Raw genomic sequence first — 19982 nt, forward strand, 5'->3', positions numbered from 1 at the left:
ACAATAAAATAAATGTAGCAGAAATAGTTATTACAGTACTACAAAAAACGTTTGTAGTATTGAAATACTGTACTGTATACACCGTACGTACTGTTGCAAAGCACACGTGCGAATGGCTGTGATGACCGGGTACAGGAGTCGACCTTACCAACACCTCAAGAATTAAAAAAACGCTATTGGCTGCTAGAACGCGCTAAATGACGTCATCTCCGCACATACAGGTATGTTTGTGTTTTTGAACCTAAGGTTGTGGGGGAGGGAGAGAAAGAAAAGCGTTTGAGTGTGTCTTTGAGCTGATGAATGATTTCTTTTTTTCCATATAGTACTGTACTGCCACCTAGTGGTTCTTGCTCGTATCTCGAGCGTGCACTCGGGTGTCGAACAGAAATTTTGCTCGTCTCGGTGCTCGTATCTTGATTGCTCGTATATAGAGCAGCTCGTATCTCGAGGTACCACTGTATAAGGAGTTCGACGCCACTGAACATGTTTGTTCTTTGTCAGGTTAGCATAAGGATCACCTTCACAGTATAAAACAATCTCTTCCTCATCTTCCTGCCCTGATCCTTCCTCATTTACTGTCTCAAAAAGAACTTCTTGCCCTTTCACTGGTACTTCCTCCTCATCACCTGGAATAAATAATAAAATATAGCTATATGTTCACACATTGTTTCATGGACAACAATGGGAGTGTTGGAGTAACAGTATTTAACAGATACCTACACTTACCTACTCTCACGGACGTAATTTTTTCAAAAGCCGGTTTTGGTAAACCCCACGCCCCAGTTCTCAAGCCATTCGTGCCCCCCCCCCTATGAAATCAAAATTTCGTTCATGCCTACTCTTGAGAGACTTGCATTCTCCACATCTTCACCATCATCACTATCCAAGCTTTCAATTTCTGATGTTTCTGCTGTCAATTAACTGAAGCACTTAAAGTGCTGTGTACTCTGTAGAATAAATATTTAAAATCTTATTTTACACTGTATTTAACAGATTTGTCTGTATACACTGCAATTGCAAAAGAAAAGTTAACAGCAGCAATAAAAATATGCCTGAATTATAAGACCCACTGTCCACTGCGATGGACAACAAGATTTTTAAAAATCCTTTGTTAAACTTTATGATTTTACAACTGATATTGATCATTTTTATTTCACAAACCACCCCTTAAGAGTAATGCACTGGTTAATTACGAGGTTTTAGGCTATTTTGATTTAACATGTCTCCTTTCAAACTGCTGGAAAGAAAATAACCAAAACCAACATATTTATCTACACTTTATCTGGATGCGCCTGTAGATTTTTCCTAGATTCACGAAAAGTTTGCGTTCTTACGGAGCATTAGCCACCGCTCTCTCTCTCTCTCTCTCTCTCTCTCTCTCTCTCTCTCTCTCTCTCTCTCTCTCTCTCTCAAGATTCAAGATTCAAAGAAGCTTTATTGGCATGACTGTAGTTACAACAATATTGCCAAAGCATTACAAAAAAAAGAAAAGAAAATATAATAATAATAATAATAATAATAATAATAATAATAATAATAAATAAAAAATAGCAGTAGTGACAAAAACACAATTACAATGATTAAAAATAACAATAATTACAGTATATATTCTGGTGTTTTGTTTACATAAGGAAGTAGGGTGTGTACATTAGGGGTGTATTCAACTAAGGATTTTCATAGTCGAATCTGATTCGTCAGCTTTTCCCTTTAGTCGACTAATAGTCGATTAATGGTTTGTTTTTATTTTTTTATTTAGAACACCTTAAACGGGATCCCGTTCTCATTCAGGACTTTTTTCCTCTTCAAAGTAAAAACCTAAAACACTCAGATAAATGAATAAACACGGTTGTTTGGCTTTATTCAGCTTTTATTTATTTACTTATTATTTTTTTTATGAAACGTTAGAGAACATTAACCGTCAGTGCGCATTGCGCATATCGAACTGTCAGACAGGCACTGTGCAAAATGTCAAAAACATTTTAAATAAAATTTGCCTGCCTGAAAATATAAATAATTGCCACACAACAGCATAAAAATACAAGGAAAGGTTAAAGTAACGGGGCTTAAAAGCAAACAACAGCAAAAATGTTTATAGGCCTATGAGATGCACCGCGACGAGACGACACGACTGAAACGACAAACGTTTTTTTTAGCCTTACGCGTTTTAAATGGTTGTCGTGCGAAATGAAAGACGTTGATGACATAACTTGCACTTTACTTTGTTTGATTCATCTTTTTTCAAAATACTTTTGAAGTTTTTAAGTAGGCAGTTTTTTAGCAGGTGCTGCGCGTATTCTGTAGCGTGTTCAGCTCCGCTCGTTTGGATTGTGCAACAGCAGGGTGTGATTTATTAATGTGTAGTAAGGAAGATGCCTATTGGTAATGCGCAAACATCATTTTTAAATATTTATTAACAGAAATTAGGATGATTTTATTTGACAAAAGGCTATATATAACGAAAACAAAGACATTTCATGTAGGGGTGACCTGCAATAGTCGCTGATTCGACTATAGTCGACTATACCCCCTAGTCGACTATGAATGTCATAGTCGAATGTACCATTCTAACTGCATGGGGCCCAAGGACGCTGCTATAAGCGTTAGTTGTCAAATCAAATCAAATCAAATCAAAGTTTATTTGTATAGCGCTTTTCACAACACATGTTGTCACAAAGCGCTTTACAGGATTTAAAAGGTTAACAATACTATGGGTCCAGAACCCTAATGAGCAAGCCAAAGGCGACAGTGGCGAGGAAAAACTCCCTATGATGGTGGGGAATAGGAAGAAACCTCGGGAGAACCAAGACTCAAAAGGGAACCCATCCTCCATTGGGCGGCCCGTTAACACACAAATTACACAAAATACAGACAAATACACAAGCCACACACAAATCACACAATCAGACTAAGTAAAGGTAAAAATGAAAGTTCTGGGTTTTGATATTGTCATTGTAAATGTCTGTTGATGAACGCCAGGCTTTCATTCCATGTCGGAGCAGCGATGCTGGTATTGTAGGCTCCGACTGCAGTGTTACTCTCCAGGTGAACCTTGGAGAAAAGATACGAGATGTAGTAAATATGTAACAAATTAATCAAAGGCCAAACTAAACAGATGAGTCTTTAATCGAGTTTTAAACATTGAGACTGTGTCTGAGTCCCGAATAGAGGCAGGAAGATTATTCCACAATTGTGGAGCTTTAAAAGAAAAGGCTCTTCCACCTGCTGTGATCTTTTTGATCCTAGGAACAGTTAATAACCCTGCGTCCTGTGAGCGAAGTGAACGCGCTGGGTTATATTGTTCAATAAGTTCACTAAGATAGTCTGGAGCTAAGCCATGCAGCGTTTTATATGTTAATAAAAGTATTTTATAGTCAATACGGAATCTAATTGGCAGCCAGTGTAATGACGATAGTACGGGACTAATGTGATCAAACTTTTTAGTTTTTGTTAAAACTCGTGCTGCTGCGTTCTGAACCAGCTGGAGTTTGTTTATCGATTTACCAGAACATCCAGCTAAGAGACTGTTGCAATAGTCTAAACGAGAGGATATGAATGCATGGATTAGTTTTTCTGCATCACTAGTATTTAATATGTTTCTAATTTTGGCAATGTTGCGCAAGTGAAAGAACGCTACCCTAGTTATATTATTAATATGTGTATTGAACGAGAGATCTGGGTCTATTGTGACGCCCAAGTTCTTTACCTCTGCGCTGGGGGTTATAGTAAAAGAATGTAGATTCAATGCTACATTATGTATCTTGTCTCTCGCAGCCCTAGACCCAACTATTATTAATTCTGTTTTATCGGGATTTAGTGCTAGAAAGTTACACGCCATCCAATGTTTAATCTCTTCTACACATTTCTCTATTTTACTGTTTGCGCCTAAATCATCGGGTTTTGCCGATAAATATAGCTGAGTGTCGTCTGCGTAGGAATGGAAACTGATGTCGTGCTTATGCATAATCTCGCCTAGGGGTAACATGTACAGTGTGAATAGAAGTGGTCCTAGGACTGTCCCTTGTGGGACACCGTATTTAACCTGCACAGATTTAGAGGTTTTATTATTAACACTTACACATTGGAAGCGGTCAGTCAAATATGATCTAAACCAGGAGAGTGCGACTCCTTTAATACCTACCGTGTTTTCTAGTCTATCCAGCAAAATGTTGTGGTCTACAGTATCAAAAGCTGCACTAAGATCTAACAGTACAAGGAACGAGACTAGCCCATTATCGGCCGATAATAGTAAATCATTCACTACCCTGAGTAAAGCTGTTTCAGTGCTGTGGTTTGGTCTAAATCCTGATTGGAACTTTTCATGGATACTATTTGATTGGAGATGGTGGTTTAACTGATTGGAAACTGCTTTTTCTAAAATTTTAGAGATAAATGGGAGATTAGAAATGGGTCTATAGTTGGCTAGAATCTGCGGATCTAGATTCTGTTTTTTAATCAAGGGTCTAATTACGGCGCATTTTAATTGTTTGGGCACGTACCCTAGGTTAAGGGAACAGTTAATCATATTAAGTAAGGGCCCTGCAATGGCTGGGAGTAGGTCTTTAAATAGACGGGTTGGAACTGGGTCGAATATACATGATGTAGGCTTAGATGAATTAATCAGTGTTGTGAGCTCTTTTTGCGATATAGGATCGAAGACATTTAGCTCGGTAATATTTTTGGATGCATAGTTACTAATAACTAAACTACTGGGGTTGGATTGGAGGTTAGGCTGCAATGTATTATGACTCTGTAGTCGGATATTATCTATTTTATTATTAAAAAAGTTTAAAAATTCATCGCTAGTGTGTGTAAGTGTTGTATTAGAACTAGTGTCGTTGATATTTCTTGTTAGTTTTGATACAGTCGCGAAGAGAAATCTAGGGTTATTTTTGTTGTTTTCTATTAGTGTCGAATAGTATGCGGCTCTAGCTTTTATTAAGGCATGTTTGTATTTGACTATGGCGTCTTTCCATGTGATTCTAAACACTTCTAGTGAGGTGGATCTCCATTTTCGCTCCGCTGCTCGAGCTGCCTGTTTTAGAAGACGGGTGTGGTCGTCATACCATGGTGCAAGCTTTTTCTCCCTAATTAATTTTGTTTTAACTGGAGCTACACTGTCTAAGGTATTGCTGAGTGTGTAATAAAACTGTTGTGTTGCCTGTTCTAATTCATTGGGCTGCAGTGGCATAGTGTTCGGTAGCTCTGGTAGTAAGTTTATAAATGTTGCTGCAGTGTCGGATGTGATAGTGCGCGTGGTTTTTGTATGGCGCATCTGATGTACATCGTATAAAGCCATTTCATATATTAGTAGGGAATGATCTGAAATGGCGTCATTTTGGGGGATGACTGCCAAATGTTCTATGTTTAATCCGTAAGTAAGTATTAAGTCTAAGGTGTGTTTACAGCGGTGGGTAGGCCCTGTCACATTTTGGGCTATACCTACTGAATCTAGTATGGAGTCGAACGCGATTTTCAGTGGGTCTGATTCATTTTCATAATGAATGTTGAAATCACCCACAATTACAAATCTCTCGATGGTTAAGACTATTTCCGAAAGAAACTCAGCAAATTCCTTAAGAAATTCTGAGTAAGGACCCGGCGGTCGATAGATGGTCACTAGTTTAACCTTTGTTTTATTGCCTATAAGATTATTGCCTATTTCACCTATCAGAGCCTCGAATGAGTTAATAGAGGTGGTTGGTTTTACAGTAAAACCTATATCTATGTCATATATTGTGGCTACTCCACCTCCACGCCCTGTGATACGGGGCTGATGAACATAACTGTATCCAGGAGGAGCTGCTTCATTAAAACTTACATATTCGTCCACTCTAGCCCATGTCTCTGTTAAACAGAGTGCATTTAGTCTGTTATCTGTGATTATTTCGTTTACTATCACAGCTTTTGATGCAAGCGATCTAATGTTTAAAAGTCCTAGCCTTAGCTTAATATTGCTGCTTACTTCGCGTTGATTATTTAATTTAATTTTAATTAGATTTTTAAAACATATCGCCCTGTTATTCTTATACCTGCCACGGCTAACAGACACAGTCTCAATGGTTTGGTAGTTAGGGAAGTAAGTTCTACTTAGCTGATTTGCGTGGTTTGTTGTGGCTGGTCAGGCTCGGCGTAGCACGTCCTCGATGTTCCGGGAGAGGACTGCCGAGCCTAGGCGACTGGGGTGAAGTCCATCTCGGCGGTAGAGTGACGGACGCTCACGGAAACTCTCCCAGTTGTCGACGTAGTCCACGCCGACGCTGCCACAGGTGTCCCGGAGCCAGCTGTGGAGACAGAAAAGACGGCTAAACAACTCGCACCCTCGCCGGAATGTTGGAAGCGGACCGGAGACAACAAGCCTGGCCGACGTCTTCTTCCGTGCGGTGTCCAGAAGCGAGCGGTAGTGGTCCTTCAGGATCTCGCTGCGCCGGGCGAAGGTGTCGACAGCCCCCACGTGAAGGACGACGGTGCCGAAGTCATCTCGCTGCTTCAGCGCCGAGGGAAGCCGCCTGGCCACGTCCAGGACACGAGCGCCTGGAAAACAGGACACAGTGGGGTTTCTCTTTGCGCCTGGCAGATCGACCTTCAAGTGTCGTGTAATCGAGTCGCCGATAACGAGGATACCGCCTTTATTCTTCTTTGGTGCCGGCGCTGGTGAGGGCGAGGTGGAGGACCCGGAGCTGAGCACCTCGAACGGGTTCGCAGAGGAGAAGTCCGGCTGAGGTAGGGGTGACGACGCCGGCTGCCTTCCGCGTCCTCGCTGGCGCTCCCAGCCTGGAGCACGGGTCAAGATGGCAGTCGCGCTGAGCCGCCGTGACGAGGGAGTGGAGACGGCCGAGTAGGCAGCGTCGCGGGCGGCCTCGAGCCTGGTCTTCTCCTGGGTGAGCTCCGCTTGCTTCTCCAGAAGACGCTCGATCTGTCGACCCAACTTCTCCAGCTCCGAGCCGAGCTTGACGAGAGCCCGTTCCTCCGCGGTAGCCATGAAAAACAGGGGAGACCAAACAGAGGGAGAAAGAGAGAAACAGAGGGAGAGAACAGAAGGAGGGAACAGAAATTAGATAAAATAATTAGATGTCGGTAAATGTATTACACTGATTTAGAATCGTAGTGTTTAATGTAAGTGTATTAGGCTATAGCTAAGCTATGCTAATTTGATAGTGAATCGGCGTTTGCGTGCGAGCGTGCTGCCGTGCGTCGTGAAACAGGAAGCCGGAAGCCAATCACCACGTAGTTCCACAGATGCAGTTGTTACATTAAATGCCTTTGTTTTCGTTATATATAGCCTTTTGTCAAATAAAATCATTCTAATTTCTGTTAATAAATATTTTTAAATGATGTGTGCGCATTAACAATAGGCATCTTCCTTACTACACATTAATAAATCACACCCTGCAGTTGCACAATCCAAATGAGCGGAGCTGAACACGCTACAAATTATAACGGCTACTAAAAAACTTCAAAAGTATTTTGAAAAAGATAAAGATGAATCAAACAAAGTAAAGTGCAAGTTATGTCATCAACGTCTTTCATTTCGCACGACAACAACCAACATGGCATACCATTTAAAACGCGTAAGGCGAAAAAAACAGTTCAGCCGTTTGTCGTTTCGGTGTGTCGTCTCGTCGCGGTGCGTCTCGGCATGTAAGCCTATAAACATTTTTTGTTGTTGTTTGCTTTTTAAACCCCGTTACTTGAACCTTTCCTTATAATTTGTTTGCTGTTGTGTGGCAATTGTTTTATATTTTCAGGCAGGCATATTTTATTTAAAATATTTTTGTCACGTGCGGCTACGCCCCCTCTCCTAGCTGTCACTCTGGGTTCCCTCGTGTCTGTGTTCTTGCCCGTTTGTCCCGCCCTGCTCGTTAGTTTCATGAATCCCTCGTTTGTTACCACGCCCCTGTGTCATTGTCATCACCTGTCCCTAGTTTAGTTCTGTGTATAAAAGCCCCTGAGTCTCCCTTGTCCTTTGTCCGGTATTTTGTATTTGATTTGTGATCGTGTCTGTTCTTCGCTGTTCTCTGTACCTGACCGTATTCGTGTTTTCCCCGTTTCCCGTGCTCCCTGTGTTGTTATGCCTGTCTTTGCTTGTTTTACGGACTGCCCTCCTGTGATTGACCCTGCCTGGCTATCCGACGACGAGTATGGTATTCCCTTTAATAAATCTCGCTCTTCTCAGCGATTGTGTCCGTCTCCTCGCTCCGTGGCGCAAGCCACGTTACAATTTTTGACATTTTGCACAGTGCCAGTTCGATATGCGCACTGACGGTTAATGTTCTCTAACGTTTCATAAAACAATAAATAATAAGTAATAAATAAAAGCTGAATAAAGCCAACTTACCATGTTTATTCATTTATCTGAGTGTTTTAGGTTTTTACTTTGAAGTGGAAAAAAGTCATGAATGAGAACGAGATCCCGTTTAAGGTGCTCTTTTAAAAAAAAACCCTGATTCGACTATTAGTCGACTAAAGGGAAAATCTGACTAATCAGATTCGACTATGAAAATCCTTAGTTGAATACACCTCTAATTTCATGTAACAACTAATGCTTAGCTGCATCCTTGGGCACCCCCATGCAGTTAGAATGGTACATTCGACTATGACGTTCATAGTCGACTAGGGCAGGGTTTCTCAACCGGTGGGCCGCGGACCACCAGGGGGCCGCGAAGCACCTTCTAGGGGTCCGCAGGGTCATCCTCTGAGGGAGCTACTAGTCTGTAGTGAGGACTTTAAATCATAAAAGTACACCTTAAAAATTAAATTTAGAACGATTATAAAAAAGTTAGATTAATAACGTTCAAATTATAATCATTAATATAAAACTACACTAAGAAAAAAAGCCCCGAAGTAATTACAATTAAACGTCATGGTTCAAGGCCACTGCACCCTTTTTTTCCAGACAGTTAACTAGCTAGTTAACGAGATGGAGAAGTTTTTGAAACGACACAAGAAAAGTGAACCTGTTCTTCAGAAAAAGTAAAAAATCCGCAAGTACGACCCAAACTACATCAAATATGGATTTGCGCTGGGGGAAGGAGGTGATGTTAACGAACTGCAGCTCCAAAAGAAAACAATTGTTTTCTTCACGTCGCTGTCCAAATGTGCCCTGAAACCTAGCTACCTCGTAGCCAGACGTGTTGCACGGAGTAAAAAAGCTTTTACGATCGCTGAGGAATTGGTGCCGCCGGCTGCTGTGGATACGTGCCTCGAGATGGCTGGGGAAGCCACGGCAAATAAAAAACTACCGAAGGTACCGCTTTCAAATGATAATATAATTAGATGGATTGTTGACATGGGGCTGATATACAGAATTAAAGAAAGTCCACGTTATGTTGTGCAGCTAGACGAGTCAACGGATGTTAGCAACGCATCTTTACTGCTCGTTTTTGTGATAACCCAAATCTCAAGTTTTCAGTGTCAGCACTTAGTAATAAAAGCTAAAAACAGTTTTACACAAAAGTAAAAAAAAATTTCCTGGGGGGCTTTGACACTTTCTAGTTGTAAACAGGTGGGCCGTAAGGTAGAAAAGGTTGAGAACCCCTGGACTAGGGGGTATAGTCGAGTCGAATCAGCGACTATTGCAGGTCACCCCTAGTGTACATAAGTGTTATGTACATATTACTATCTATATACAGTTTTAAGTGAGGTAGGTAGGTGGGGTAGGTGTTATGTACATATTACATATTACTATCTATATACAGTTTTAAGTGAGGTAAGTAGGTGAGTAGGTGTTACCCACTGTCTTTCAGGCGGTGACATGTTAATATATACTGGGCAGCGAGGGGAGCAGTGTGCCCCTTTCCCAGGAGTATCCCTAATGTTTCTGGTTCTGTGAGTCTGTGGTAGTTTGGTATTATTTGTTTGAACCTGTGTGTGAAGTGCTCTCGTAGTCCAGGGTGATAGGTGAGGCCCAGGACTGTATGCAGTTTGTGTTTAGTCAGTACTAGGAGTGCCAGCAGACTGAACAGACTGTTACCGTGTTTTTGGCTGTAGCCTACCACTTGGCTCATGAAGGGTCTGATCAGTTGATTCAAGTGGTTTGGAGTAGAGGAAGGACAAACGAAACCGGGGGCTTTAGATTTTTCACTGGTCTAGCCAAGTACAAAAATCTTAAGTCTGATTTGCTCAGGTGAAATTATAAACAAAGACTTTGTCCTTTGTGGGTTTTTATTTAATGCTCGGTTTAAATATTTGACGACATCAGCAAGTCAACGCAGGATTGCGTTAAATCTGCATTTGAAACGCAAGGAGACTTTCAGTTTGCACACTGATGTATCACTAATAAAATACTGGCAATCATCTTTCAAGCGGCCATTCCGTGAACACTTAGCCACTGCAATCTCTTTTTGCATTAGACGTGTTTATATATAAGCCCCTGTCTCGTTAAAACATGAGACCACAAAATCACATTTGTAGCAGCACTAGTGACCATATTTGTATTTGGGAAAACCAGGACACGGAGTGCGGCACGTATACACGTAAGCCTACACATGCACTCACTTAACATAGGCCCACGTAATCCTACAATAATATTATATTTACAGTTGGTTAATTAAAAATGCTTTTGAATAAAAATCAACAACAAAAACTCCAATAACAAATTACAGTCCAATGAAAGTAATAAAAAAACCAGGACATTTCCTCACTTAAAAAAACCCCGGGACACGACGTGAAATACGGACGTTTGGTCACCCTCAGCACTACCAAAAGATTCAAAGCTCATCGTGTTCAACAAGCATAACACAAAATTATCCACGAGTGCTGCACTACGGAAGAACGGTTTAGTCTGCCTAACTTAGTTGTCAGAAGAAACACATATCTCAGCATTGTACTATCTGTAATATACGGTTTTAAAATAAATGTAATTTCGGGCTATTACCACGTGTTAGATATTTTTAATGAAGAAAGAAACCGAAAAGTGTTGCCCTGGCGCACAGTAATACTGACTGGCGGAAAGTAACGTACCTGTCCTTGAAAAAGCGCCTCAGTCAGTTGATGGGTTGCCAGATCATCCGGCAGAACGTCACTGAAAACACACTAACGCAAGTAAACAACTAAAACCACACAGGCTACAATATACTCAAACGTTACTTGGTCGTGGTGGTTACAGGCTGTGTGCTGTTGGCCGTGTCTCCGACGTCTGTATTGGCTCTGCTTCCTGAGTCATTGTGAGTCAAAGGCGAAGAATGAATGTGGTTAAAAACTAGAGGAGGTCAGATCAGGCAGAGCGGAAACATAACGGAGCGTTTGTCCAGCACAGCAGTTTGTTCAGCAGAGACATTTGTCATGGTGGTCACCAGCTTAAACATCTCTTGTAACGTATGGTTGGAAGTAGGCATAGCCTATGGAGTTAATGGTTCAGTGATGTTTGTGATAGGATCTTCTAGTAGACAGCCCAGGAGTACAGTGGTACCTCGAGATACGAGTTTAATCCGTTCCAGACCCGTGCTCGTATCTCGAACTGCTCGGTTCTCAATTTAATTGCTCGGTCTCGACTCAATTTAATAGTCGCTGATTCGACTATAGTCGACTATACCCCCTAGTCGACTATGAATGTCATAGTCGAATGTACCATTCTAACTGCATGGGGCCCAAGGACGCTGCTATAAGCGTTAGTTGTTACATTAAATGCCTTTGTTTTCGTTATATATAGCCTTTTGTCAAATAAAATCATCCTAATTTCTGTTAATAAATATTTTTAAATGATGTGTGCGCATTAACAATAGGCATCTTCCTTACTACACATTAATAAATCACACCCTGCAGTTGCACAATCCAAATGAGCGGAGCTGAACACGCTACAAATTATAACGGCTACTAAAAAACTTCAAAAGTATTTTGAAAAAGATAAAGATGAATCAAACAAAGTAAAGTGCAAGTTATGTCATCAACGTCTTTCATTTCGCACGACAACAACCAACATGGCATACCATTTAAAACGCGTAAGGCGAAAAAAACAGTTCAGCCGTTTGTCGTTTCGGTGTGTCGTCTCGTCGCGGTGCGTCTCGGCAAGTAAGCCTATAAACATTTTTTGTTGTTGTTTGCTTTTTAAACCCCGTTACTTGAACCTTTCCTTATAATTTGTTTGCTGTTGTGTGGCAATTGTTTTATATTTTCAGGCAGGCATATTTTATTTAAAATATTTTTGACATTTAGCACAGTGCCCGTTCGATATGCGCACTGACGGTTAATGTTCTCTAACGTTTCATAAAACAATAAATAATAAGTAATAAATAAAAGCTGAATAAAGCCAACTTACCATGTTTATTCATTTATCTGAGTGTTTTAGGTTTTTACTTTGAAGTGGAAAAAAGTCATGAATGAGAACGAGATCCCGTTTAAGGTGCTCTTTAAAAAAACCCTGATTCGACTATTAGTCGACTAAAGGGAAAATCTGACGAATCAGATTCGACTATGAAAATCCTTAGTTGAATACACCTCTAATTTCATGTAACAACTAATGCTTAGCTGCATCCTTGGGCACCCCCATGCAGTTAGAATGGTACATTCGACTATGACGTTCATAGTCGACTAGGGCAGGGTTTCTCAACCGGTGGGCCGCGGACCACCAGGGGGCCGCGAAGCACCTTCTAGGGGTCCGCAGGGTCATCCTCTGAGGGAGCTACTAGTCTGTAGTGAGGACTTTAAATCATAAAAGTACACCTTAAAAATTAAATTTAGAACGATTATAAAAAAGTTAGATTAATAACGTTCAAATTATAATCATTAATATAAAACTACACTAAGAAAAAAAGCCCCAAAGTAATTACAATTAAACGTCATGGTTCAAGGCCACTGCACCCTTTTTTTTCCAGACAGTTAACTAGCTAGCTAACGAGATGGAGAAGTTTTTGAAACGACACAAGAAAAGTGAACCTGTTCTTCAGAAAAAGTAAAAAATCCGCAAGTACGACTCAAACTACATCAAATATGGATTTGCGCTGGGGGAAGGAGGTGATGTTAACGAACTGCAGCTCCAAAAGAAAACAATTTTTTTCTTCACGTCGCTGTCCAAATGTGCCCTGAAACCTAGCTACCTCGTAGCCAGACATGTTGCACGGAGTAAAAAAGCTTTTACGATCGCTGAGGAATTGGTGCCGCCGGCTGCTGTGGATACGTGCCTCGAGATGGCTGGGGAAGCCGCGGCAAATAAAAAACTACCGAAGGTACCGCTTTCAAATGATAGTATAATTAGACGGATTGTTGACATGGGGGCTGATATACAGAATTAAAGAAAGTCCACGTTATGTTGTGCAGCTAGACGAGTCAACGGATGTTAGCAACGCATCTTTACTGCTCGTTTTTGTGATAACCCAAATCTCAAGTTTTCAGTGTCAGCACTTAGTAATAAAAGCTAAAAACAGTTTTACACAAAAGTAAAAAAAATTTTCCTGGGGGGCTTTGACACTTTCTAGTTGTAAACAGGTGGGCCGTAAGGTAGAAAAGGTTGAGAACCCCTGGACTAGGGGGTATAGTCGAGTCGAATCAGCGACTATTGCAGGTCACCCCTAGTGTACATAAGTGTTATGTACATATTACTATCTATATACAGTTTTAAGTGAGGTAGGTAGGTGGGGTAGGTGTTATGTACATATTACATATTACTATCTATATACAGTTTTAAGTGAGGTAAGTAGGTGAGTAGGTGTTACCCACTGTCTCTCAGGCGGTGACATGTTAATATATACTGGGCAGCGAGGGGAGCAGTGTGCCCCTTTCCCAGGAGTATCCCTAATGTTTCTGGTTCTGTGAGTCTGTGGTAGTTTGGTATTATTTGTTTGAACCTGTGTGTGAAGTGCTCTCGTATTGTGTTGAATTTTGAGCAGTGGAGGAGGAAGTGCAGCTCAGTCTCCGCTTCCCCACTCTCGCACTGACCACATATTCGCCTCTCTCTGGGCAGTCAGGAGCATTTATACCTGCCCGTCTCTATGGCCAGGCTGTGGTCACTGAGCCGGTATTTGGTCAGGATCCGTCTCTGTTGTGGGTCTCTGACTGTCAGGAGGTACTGTTCTAATACGTACTCCGTTTTTATCGTACGGAAGCAGTCTAGTTTACTCTGAGCCTGGGTTTGGTTCTCCCAGTGCTCTAGGTAACTGTTCTTGCTGTGTGTGATGAGCTGACTGGTGCTTAGATGGAGCTGAGGGTCAGAGAGTCTCAGGACCAGCTGACTGAGGGGACTCTGTTCGGGGGCAGTTCTTGGCTCTGTGGGGCTTTGAACTGCAGGGTTTCTCTTGGACTTGTTTTTAGGTGCTTCCAGAAATTTAGGGATCGTTGTAGTGCTGTTGTAGTCCCTGTGCGCTCTGGGACAGCAGCACTAGGTCGTCTGCATAGAGCAGGAACTTTACTTCCCTATCCTGCAGGGTGAGTCCGGGGGCTGCAGACTGTTCCAGCTGCACCGCTAACTCATTAATGTAAATGTTAAACAGTGAGGGGCTCAGATTGCAGCCCTGCTTCACTCCTCTTTTTTGGGGGAAGAACTCCGTATGTTTGTCCCCGATTCTTACAGCACATTGGTTTTCTGAGTACATTGATTTGATAATGTCGTACACTTCACCACCGATTCCGCTCTGAAGGAGTGTGTAGTACAGCCCCTCGTGCCAAATAGAATCAAACGCCTTCTTGAAATCTATGAAACAGGCGAAGATTTTTCTGTTTTTGGTTTGGTGTACATGTTCCTTAATCAGGGTGTATAAAGTATAGATATGGTTGGTAGTTCTGTGGTTTGGAAGGAAGCCGATTTGGCTCTTACTCAGGACGTTGTGTTCGTTGAGGAAAGCAAGAATTCTGTTGTTTAGGATGCTGTTGAAAGCTTTTCCCAGATTACTGCTAACACAGATGCCTCTAAAATTGGTGGGGTCAAGTTTGTCCCCATTTTTATGGATTGGGGTAATAAGTCCTCGGCTCCAGATGTCAGGGAAGCAGCCGGAGCTTAGGACGAGGTTAAATAGTTTGAGCACTGCCCTCTGCAGCTCAGGGGTGCAGCTTTTAAGCAGTTAGTTTCTGATGCTGTCAGGGCCACAGGAATTTTTAGATTTTAACGATTTGAGTTTTTTGGCTAATTCTTCTTGTGTAATGGGATAATCGAGTGGGTTTTGATTGTTTTTTATGGTACTTTCTAATGAATGTAATTTATGTTTGATTAGATCATAATTGGGGTTGATGCTTTTTTGAGGAATTTCTTTGTAAAGATGTTCAAAGTGTGTTTTCCAAATTTTGCTTTTTTCCGAGGAGGGTGTTGTTGTGCCCAGACTATTCCATAATTCCCAGAATTGATTTTGTTTAATAGATTCTTCAATTTTATCAAGAGTTTTGTTGGTATAATTTTGTTTTTTTGATTGAACTGACTGTTTGTATTGTTTTAGGGTTTCACAGTATTTTTGTCTTAGATCCAAATTTGTTGGTTGTCTGTGTTTTAGGTTTGACAAATTTCTAAGTTCTTTTCGTAGAGACCTGCATTCATGGTCAAACCATTTTTCATTCCCCAATTTTTTAAGTTTCTTTTGTTTTCTTTGGAGGTTGGCCATGTTAGCTGCTCTATGAAAAATGTTATTGATTTCATTGACAGCACGGTTAATATTACTCTTATTTTTTTCAAAGTGAGTGTGATTAAAGTTGGCAATTTTGCCACTTATATCAGGTGAATTAAGTGCATGTATAAATTTTTCTTGACTCTCCAGGGCCCATTTGTAGGCCCTGGGTAGGGGGTAAAGTTTACTGGGTTCTGATGTTGTTTGTTTGGGTTGGTTTGATATTTTGAGATATACATTAATTTGGTTATGGTCTGATAGGGGAGACTGTTGCCTGACAGTGAATGCATTAATTGTGCTGGGTTCTATGTCAGTGATTGCACAGTCAACCACGCTAGCTCCGAGATTTGAACAGTATGTAAATCTCCCCAGAGAGTCCCCTCTGACCCTACCATTAAGCATGTACAGTCCTAAGGATCGGCAGAGGTGCAGTAGTTCTTTACCGGTTGTATTTACAGTGCTGTCGAGGTTGTTTCTGGTTTTGAGGGTTGGTGTGAGGTACAGAGGGATTTGGCCAAACACATGTCTGTCACCTTGTGGGTCTATATAATCAGGCTCGGTTCCTGTCTGAGCGTTAAAATCTCCACATAGTAGTACATTACCTGCTGTCAGAAAGTGGCTCATTTCTGTGTGGAGGTTGTTTAGGTACTCCTCATCGTAGTAGGGCGATTCTATTGGAGGAGTTTAGACAGCACAGAGGTAAGTGTCTGTCTCTGGGAGGTCAATTTTCTGATTAAGTTTTAACCAGCAATGTGATTTCCCTAAATTTACCAGTGAGATGTGTTTGGCTAGACCTGCTTTGTACCACACCAGAACTCCTCCAGAGTCTTGTCCACGATGGACCGTACTAAATTTTAATGACGGTACGATAATCTCGCAGTAGCCTGAGGGACAGTGGGTAGGGGTATCTCTACGACACCATGTTTCAGTTAAAATAAGGATGTCTACATCCTTAGTGTTCTTTAGAAAGTCTGGATCTCTACTTTTCACACCAAAATTGAGGAGTAAAGACCCTGAATATTCCAGCAACTAATGTGGAATGAGCGCATTATATCTTGAACTACCTAACAATTTAAACAATTTAAACCTGTCTAGTGGGACAGAACAGAGAAAACATTTTGAATTACAGTTTTTTTTTTTGTTTTTTTTTTTTTCATTTCACATTGCAACTTACTTTGTAAGCAGTCTACTGCACAGGCTGTAGAGCATATCCCGTATCTCTCCCAGCTCTGCTGAAGTGGTGGAGTCTCTGTCTGGGGCGGGTGGGGGCTGGGCTAGAGCTGCTGCATAGTTCTGTGGTCTCTTCTGTAGAGAGGATGCCTTCTTGGTGGTGTGGTGTGGTGGAGCTGGTAGGTGTGCAGCTCTGGCAGACTTCGCTGTCGAAGCGTAGGTAGGGTCCCGGGAGGCTGGTGGAGTCCAGAACCTGGTGTGTCTTCTAGGAGATGAAGGGTCATACATCTGTGTGTGCAGTGGCAGTGGTCTGGGGGTTCCTAATGGTGAAGTTGTGCTTGTCGTTGAAGTATAAGCAGCATCTTTAAGGTTCTTGGCAAAGATCCGCACGCTATTCTTGTGTAGGTGGGTCCCATCATACATGTCATGAAGGGTGATGGTGGGATGATGTGCCAGATGTACATTTGGAAGGGAGTTACATCTCCTGGTGATCTCCGAGTTGATTCCATAGATGATGTGGGGAGGTGTATCAGACTGTGGTAGCAGGGTTGAGATGACTATGTGGCTCTCTGGGAACTCCTTGCTGGCTTTCGCTGCTACTCTCTGTACTGCCTCAGCAGTGTTGCCACGCACAGTATGGAGGTCATTTGTACCAGTGTGGATGATGATGTGCTGTGGTTTGCCCAGGGTCTCTCTCTCTCTCTCTCCTTCGCGAGTCTATCTGATCCAAATATGGTCATTTCCGTTCTATCAGCGACCGATTGTGAAAGAAAAAATTGAGATTTAAACGCAAGCTTGACATCTCATTGGCTGGTGTCGATTTCTGAGAACGTGATTCGTTCAGATGCGTCACGTGGTCACACAGATGCGTCACGTGGTCACACGCGTACACACATCCTGGTTTAGCTTTTCAGTATCTTTATAATCTAAAAATATTGAAAGTAGTACTTTTAACAGCTTCTCAGAAAAGACAACAATTGTCACTTGCGAGAAGAAGCAAGGTGAAACTTGCAAAAATCTATTAGATAATGAAATGCTTACGCGCAGCGCATCGAAGCGTCAGCTGTCCTTCGGAAATAAGTGGACTTTAGATAGCGGGTCGGACAGCTAAGCGCGTTTGAACTAATTAGTGGATTAATTTGTCCTAATTGTGTAGGTACGGGGCTTACAATTAATATCAGACCACGGATTTTGCAGCAGTTTGTTTTTAGAGTGCAGTATGTGTGAAAGAGATGGGTACCGCAAAACTGTATATACATCTACGCGTCTTCAAGGTGTAACCAGGGAAGATGTGGCATTTGAAGTGAACATGCGGATGGTGCTCTTAGCACACGAGTTAGGGTTGGGACATGCAGGTTTACAAAAATAATACAGGTATGGAGACAAGAAGCTGATCCACAGACTAATAAAGTGCCCTGTTATGTACCAATAATGTGTTATTAGTTGTCAGTTTTACTTTTACCCTACATATTTTTTTCTTTAGTGGCAGAATGGCCAAAACTTTAAGTTTAATACAAATTATGAATAAAAGTGAATTAATACAATGTTTTATGAATAAAAGTTTTATAAAATAGGTAGCTATGTGTTTCTTATGTAAAAGTAAAAAATAAATGCACCAATTAAACATGAGGAGATGAACAGGTAGTGATATCCTGTACATTTAATTGTATTGGTAAATGCAGGATTGAGGCAGCAGGTATGGCCATTTCTACCTTTAGTGAAGGTGCCTCTGCTATGCTGACTGATATGGAGAGATTGTGGCTGCAGAGCACAATCTTACTGTCAATGTAATGAAGCTGATATGATCAGAGTATCAAAAGCAGAGGTTGTCACATCTGACACATCTGTCAGAGCGAAACAGTCTGAATGATTTAAATGAGCAATTTAGATCTGGCTGTAAAACCAGCTTAGCCCAGGGCCGCTATACCTGGAGACACAACCAGGTGCTACGACACCTGGCCATCACTTTGGAAAGAAGGAGAACCAGCACCAACATCCTCCCTTCGTCAGTGTCTGGACGTATATTCACCACAACATTTGTAAGAGCAGGACAACTCCCAGCAAAACCTGCAGCGAATAGGGAACCACCAACCCTCTTAGACTGTGCCCAGGATTGGAGAACGCAGGTTGACTTGGACCAGAGACTTATATTCCCACCTGAGATTGTTACAGCTAATCTCAGGCTAGATCTGGTCTTATGGTCAACCTCACAGAAGTCTGTTTCCATTGTGGAGCTAACTGTACCCTGGGAAGGTGCAGTTGGTGAAGCATATGAGCAGAAACGACTGAAGTACTCTGACTTAACAGCAGACGCCGAACAACGTGGGTGGCGTGCCCGGGTGCTTCCTGTTGAGGTTGGCTGTAGAGTTTGTTGCCACATCTACAACCAAGCTGCTTACGGTAATGGGAGTGAAAGGACAAGCCTTCCAACAAGCTGTCAAGTCACTATCAGGAGTGGCTGCAAGATGACCGCAGAGGGGGCAAATCTGAGACGCCAGATGTTGCCGTTGAACCCTCTGGAGGTGTCGTGGGCCTTTCAACGAAACACCAAAGAAGGAGGGTGCCCACCTGAAGACCCCTGTGACGCGGTTACCCCTCTAGCCCTAACCCCTCATCAAGTGCTGATAATGTAAGGGATTGTACTTCCTAGTCCTATAAGCTAAACTGTAAAATTCAAAATATAGTAGCAGTGAAACACACTGTGTGATCCCATCCAAGTGATCTACTGGCTCTTAGACCCACATTACTAACAACAACCAAGCCATTCAAATCCTGTTTTCATTCTTTCAGGTCACCTTCGTATACACCTTTGGTTTCTGAAGTCTTTTGGGTGCATCAGAACAACTAGATCACTCCTCTATTGAGGTCCCTCCATCATTGAAGGACTTTAAGGAGCTCCACTGTGGGCTGAAGTGGGCATGTCTATGGAGTGAGATTACTGTCTGTCTTTAACATGAGAGCAAAAATATAAGGTTAAATCGAGCAAGTCAGACACACTAAACACGCAAAATCAAGTAAACCGAGCAAAAACAGTGACAGCGAGAGCAGAGAAACAAGAATTGTGCGGTTTAGCGCGCTCGCTCTTGACCTTGACTTGACCACCTTTATTTGGTTTAGAAATGGTTTGTAGGTCGAATTATTTTATGTTAATTCTGTTTTAGTTCATTTTAAATCTTGGTTGCCTAATTGTCATGCTGTTATGATGGGGGATTCACCTCATCCTTGTCAGTGATGCTAGTGAAATGCAAATTATGCCCTAACCCTTGAAAATATAAATATATCTAGCTTTGG

General features: G+C 41.8%; 1 protein-coding gene across 1 annotated transcript; it reads right to left on the reverse strand.

The window, feature by feature from the left end:
- Positions 1-2393: 2393 nt before the first annotated feature.
- Positions 2394-17387, reverse strand: LOC143497420 (uncharacterized). The gene is made up of 4 exons (XM_076993353.1): positions 16696-17387; positions 10960-11020; positions 6622-6964; positions 2394-6531 (listed from the first exon to the last, which is right to left on the reverse strand). Exons 1-4 carry the CDS (start codon positions 17112-17114, stop codon positions 6119-6121), a joined length of 1236 nt encoding a protein of 411 aa, XP_076849468.1. The 5' UTR covers positions 17115-17387; the 3' UTR covers positions 2394-6118.
- Positions 17388-19982: the final 2595 nt, after the last annotated feature.

The sequence above is a fragment of the Brachyhypopomus gauderio genome, unplaced genomic scaffold (assembly GCF_052324685.1).
Source record: "Brachyhypopomus gauderio isolate BG-103 unplaced genomic scaffold, BGAUD_0.2 sc110, whole genome shotgun sequence".
Classification (NCBI taxonomy): Eukaryota; Metazoa; Chordata; class Actinopteri; order Gymnotiformes; family Hypopomidae; genus Brachyhypopomus; species Brachyhypopomus gauderio.

Excerpts from the sequence above, each read along its gene's own strand:
- LOC143497420 (XM_076993353.1), bottom strand. The coding sequence starts at position 17,114 with ATGTATGATGGGACCCACCTACACAAGAATAGCGTGCGGATCTTTGCC. Across the intron at positions 11,021-16,695 it reads TGCAGTAGACTGCTTACAAA|TGACGTTCTGCCGGATGATC; the intron begins GTAAGTTGCAAT and ends GTGTGTTTTCAG. Across the intron at positions 6,965-10,959 it reads AGGCGCTTTTTCAAGGACAG|GAACGGGCTCTCGTCAAGCT; the intron begins GTACGTTACTTT and ends GCTACCGCGGAG.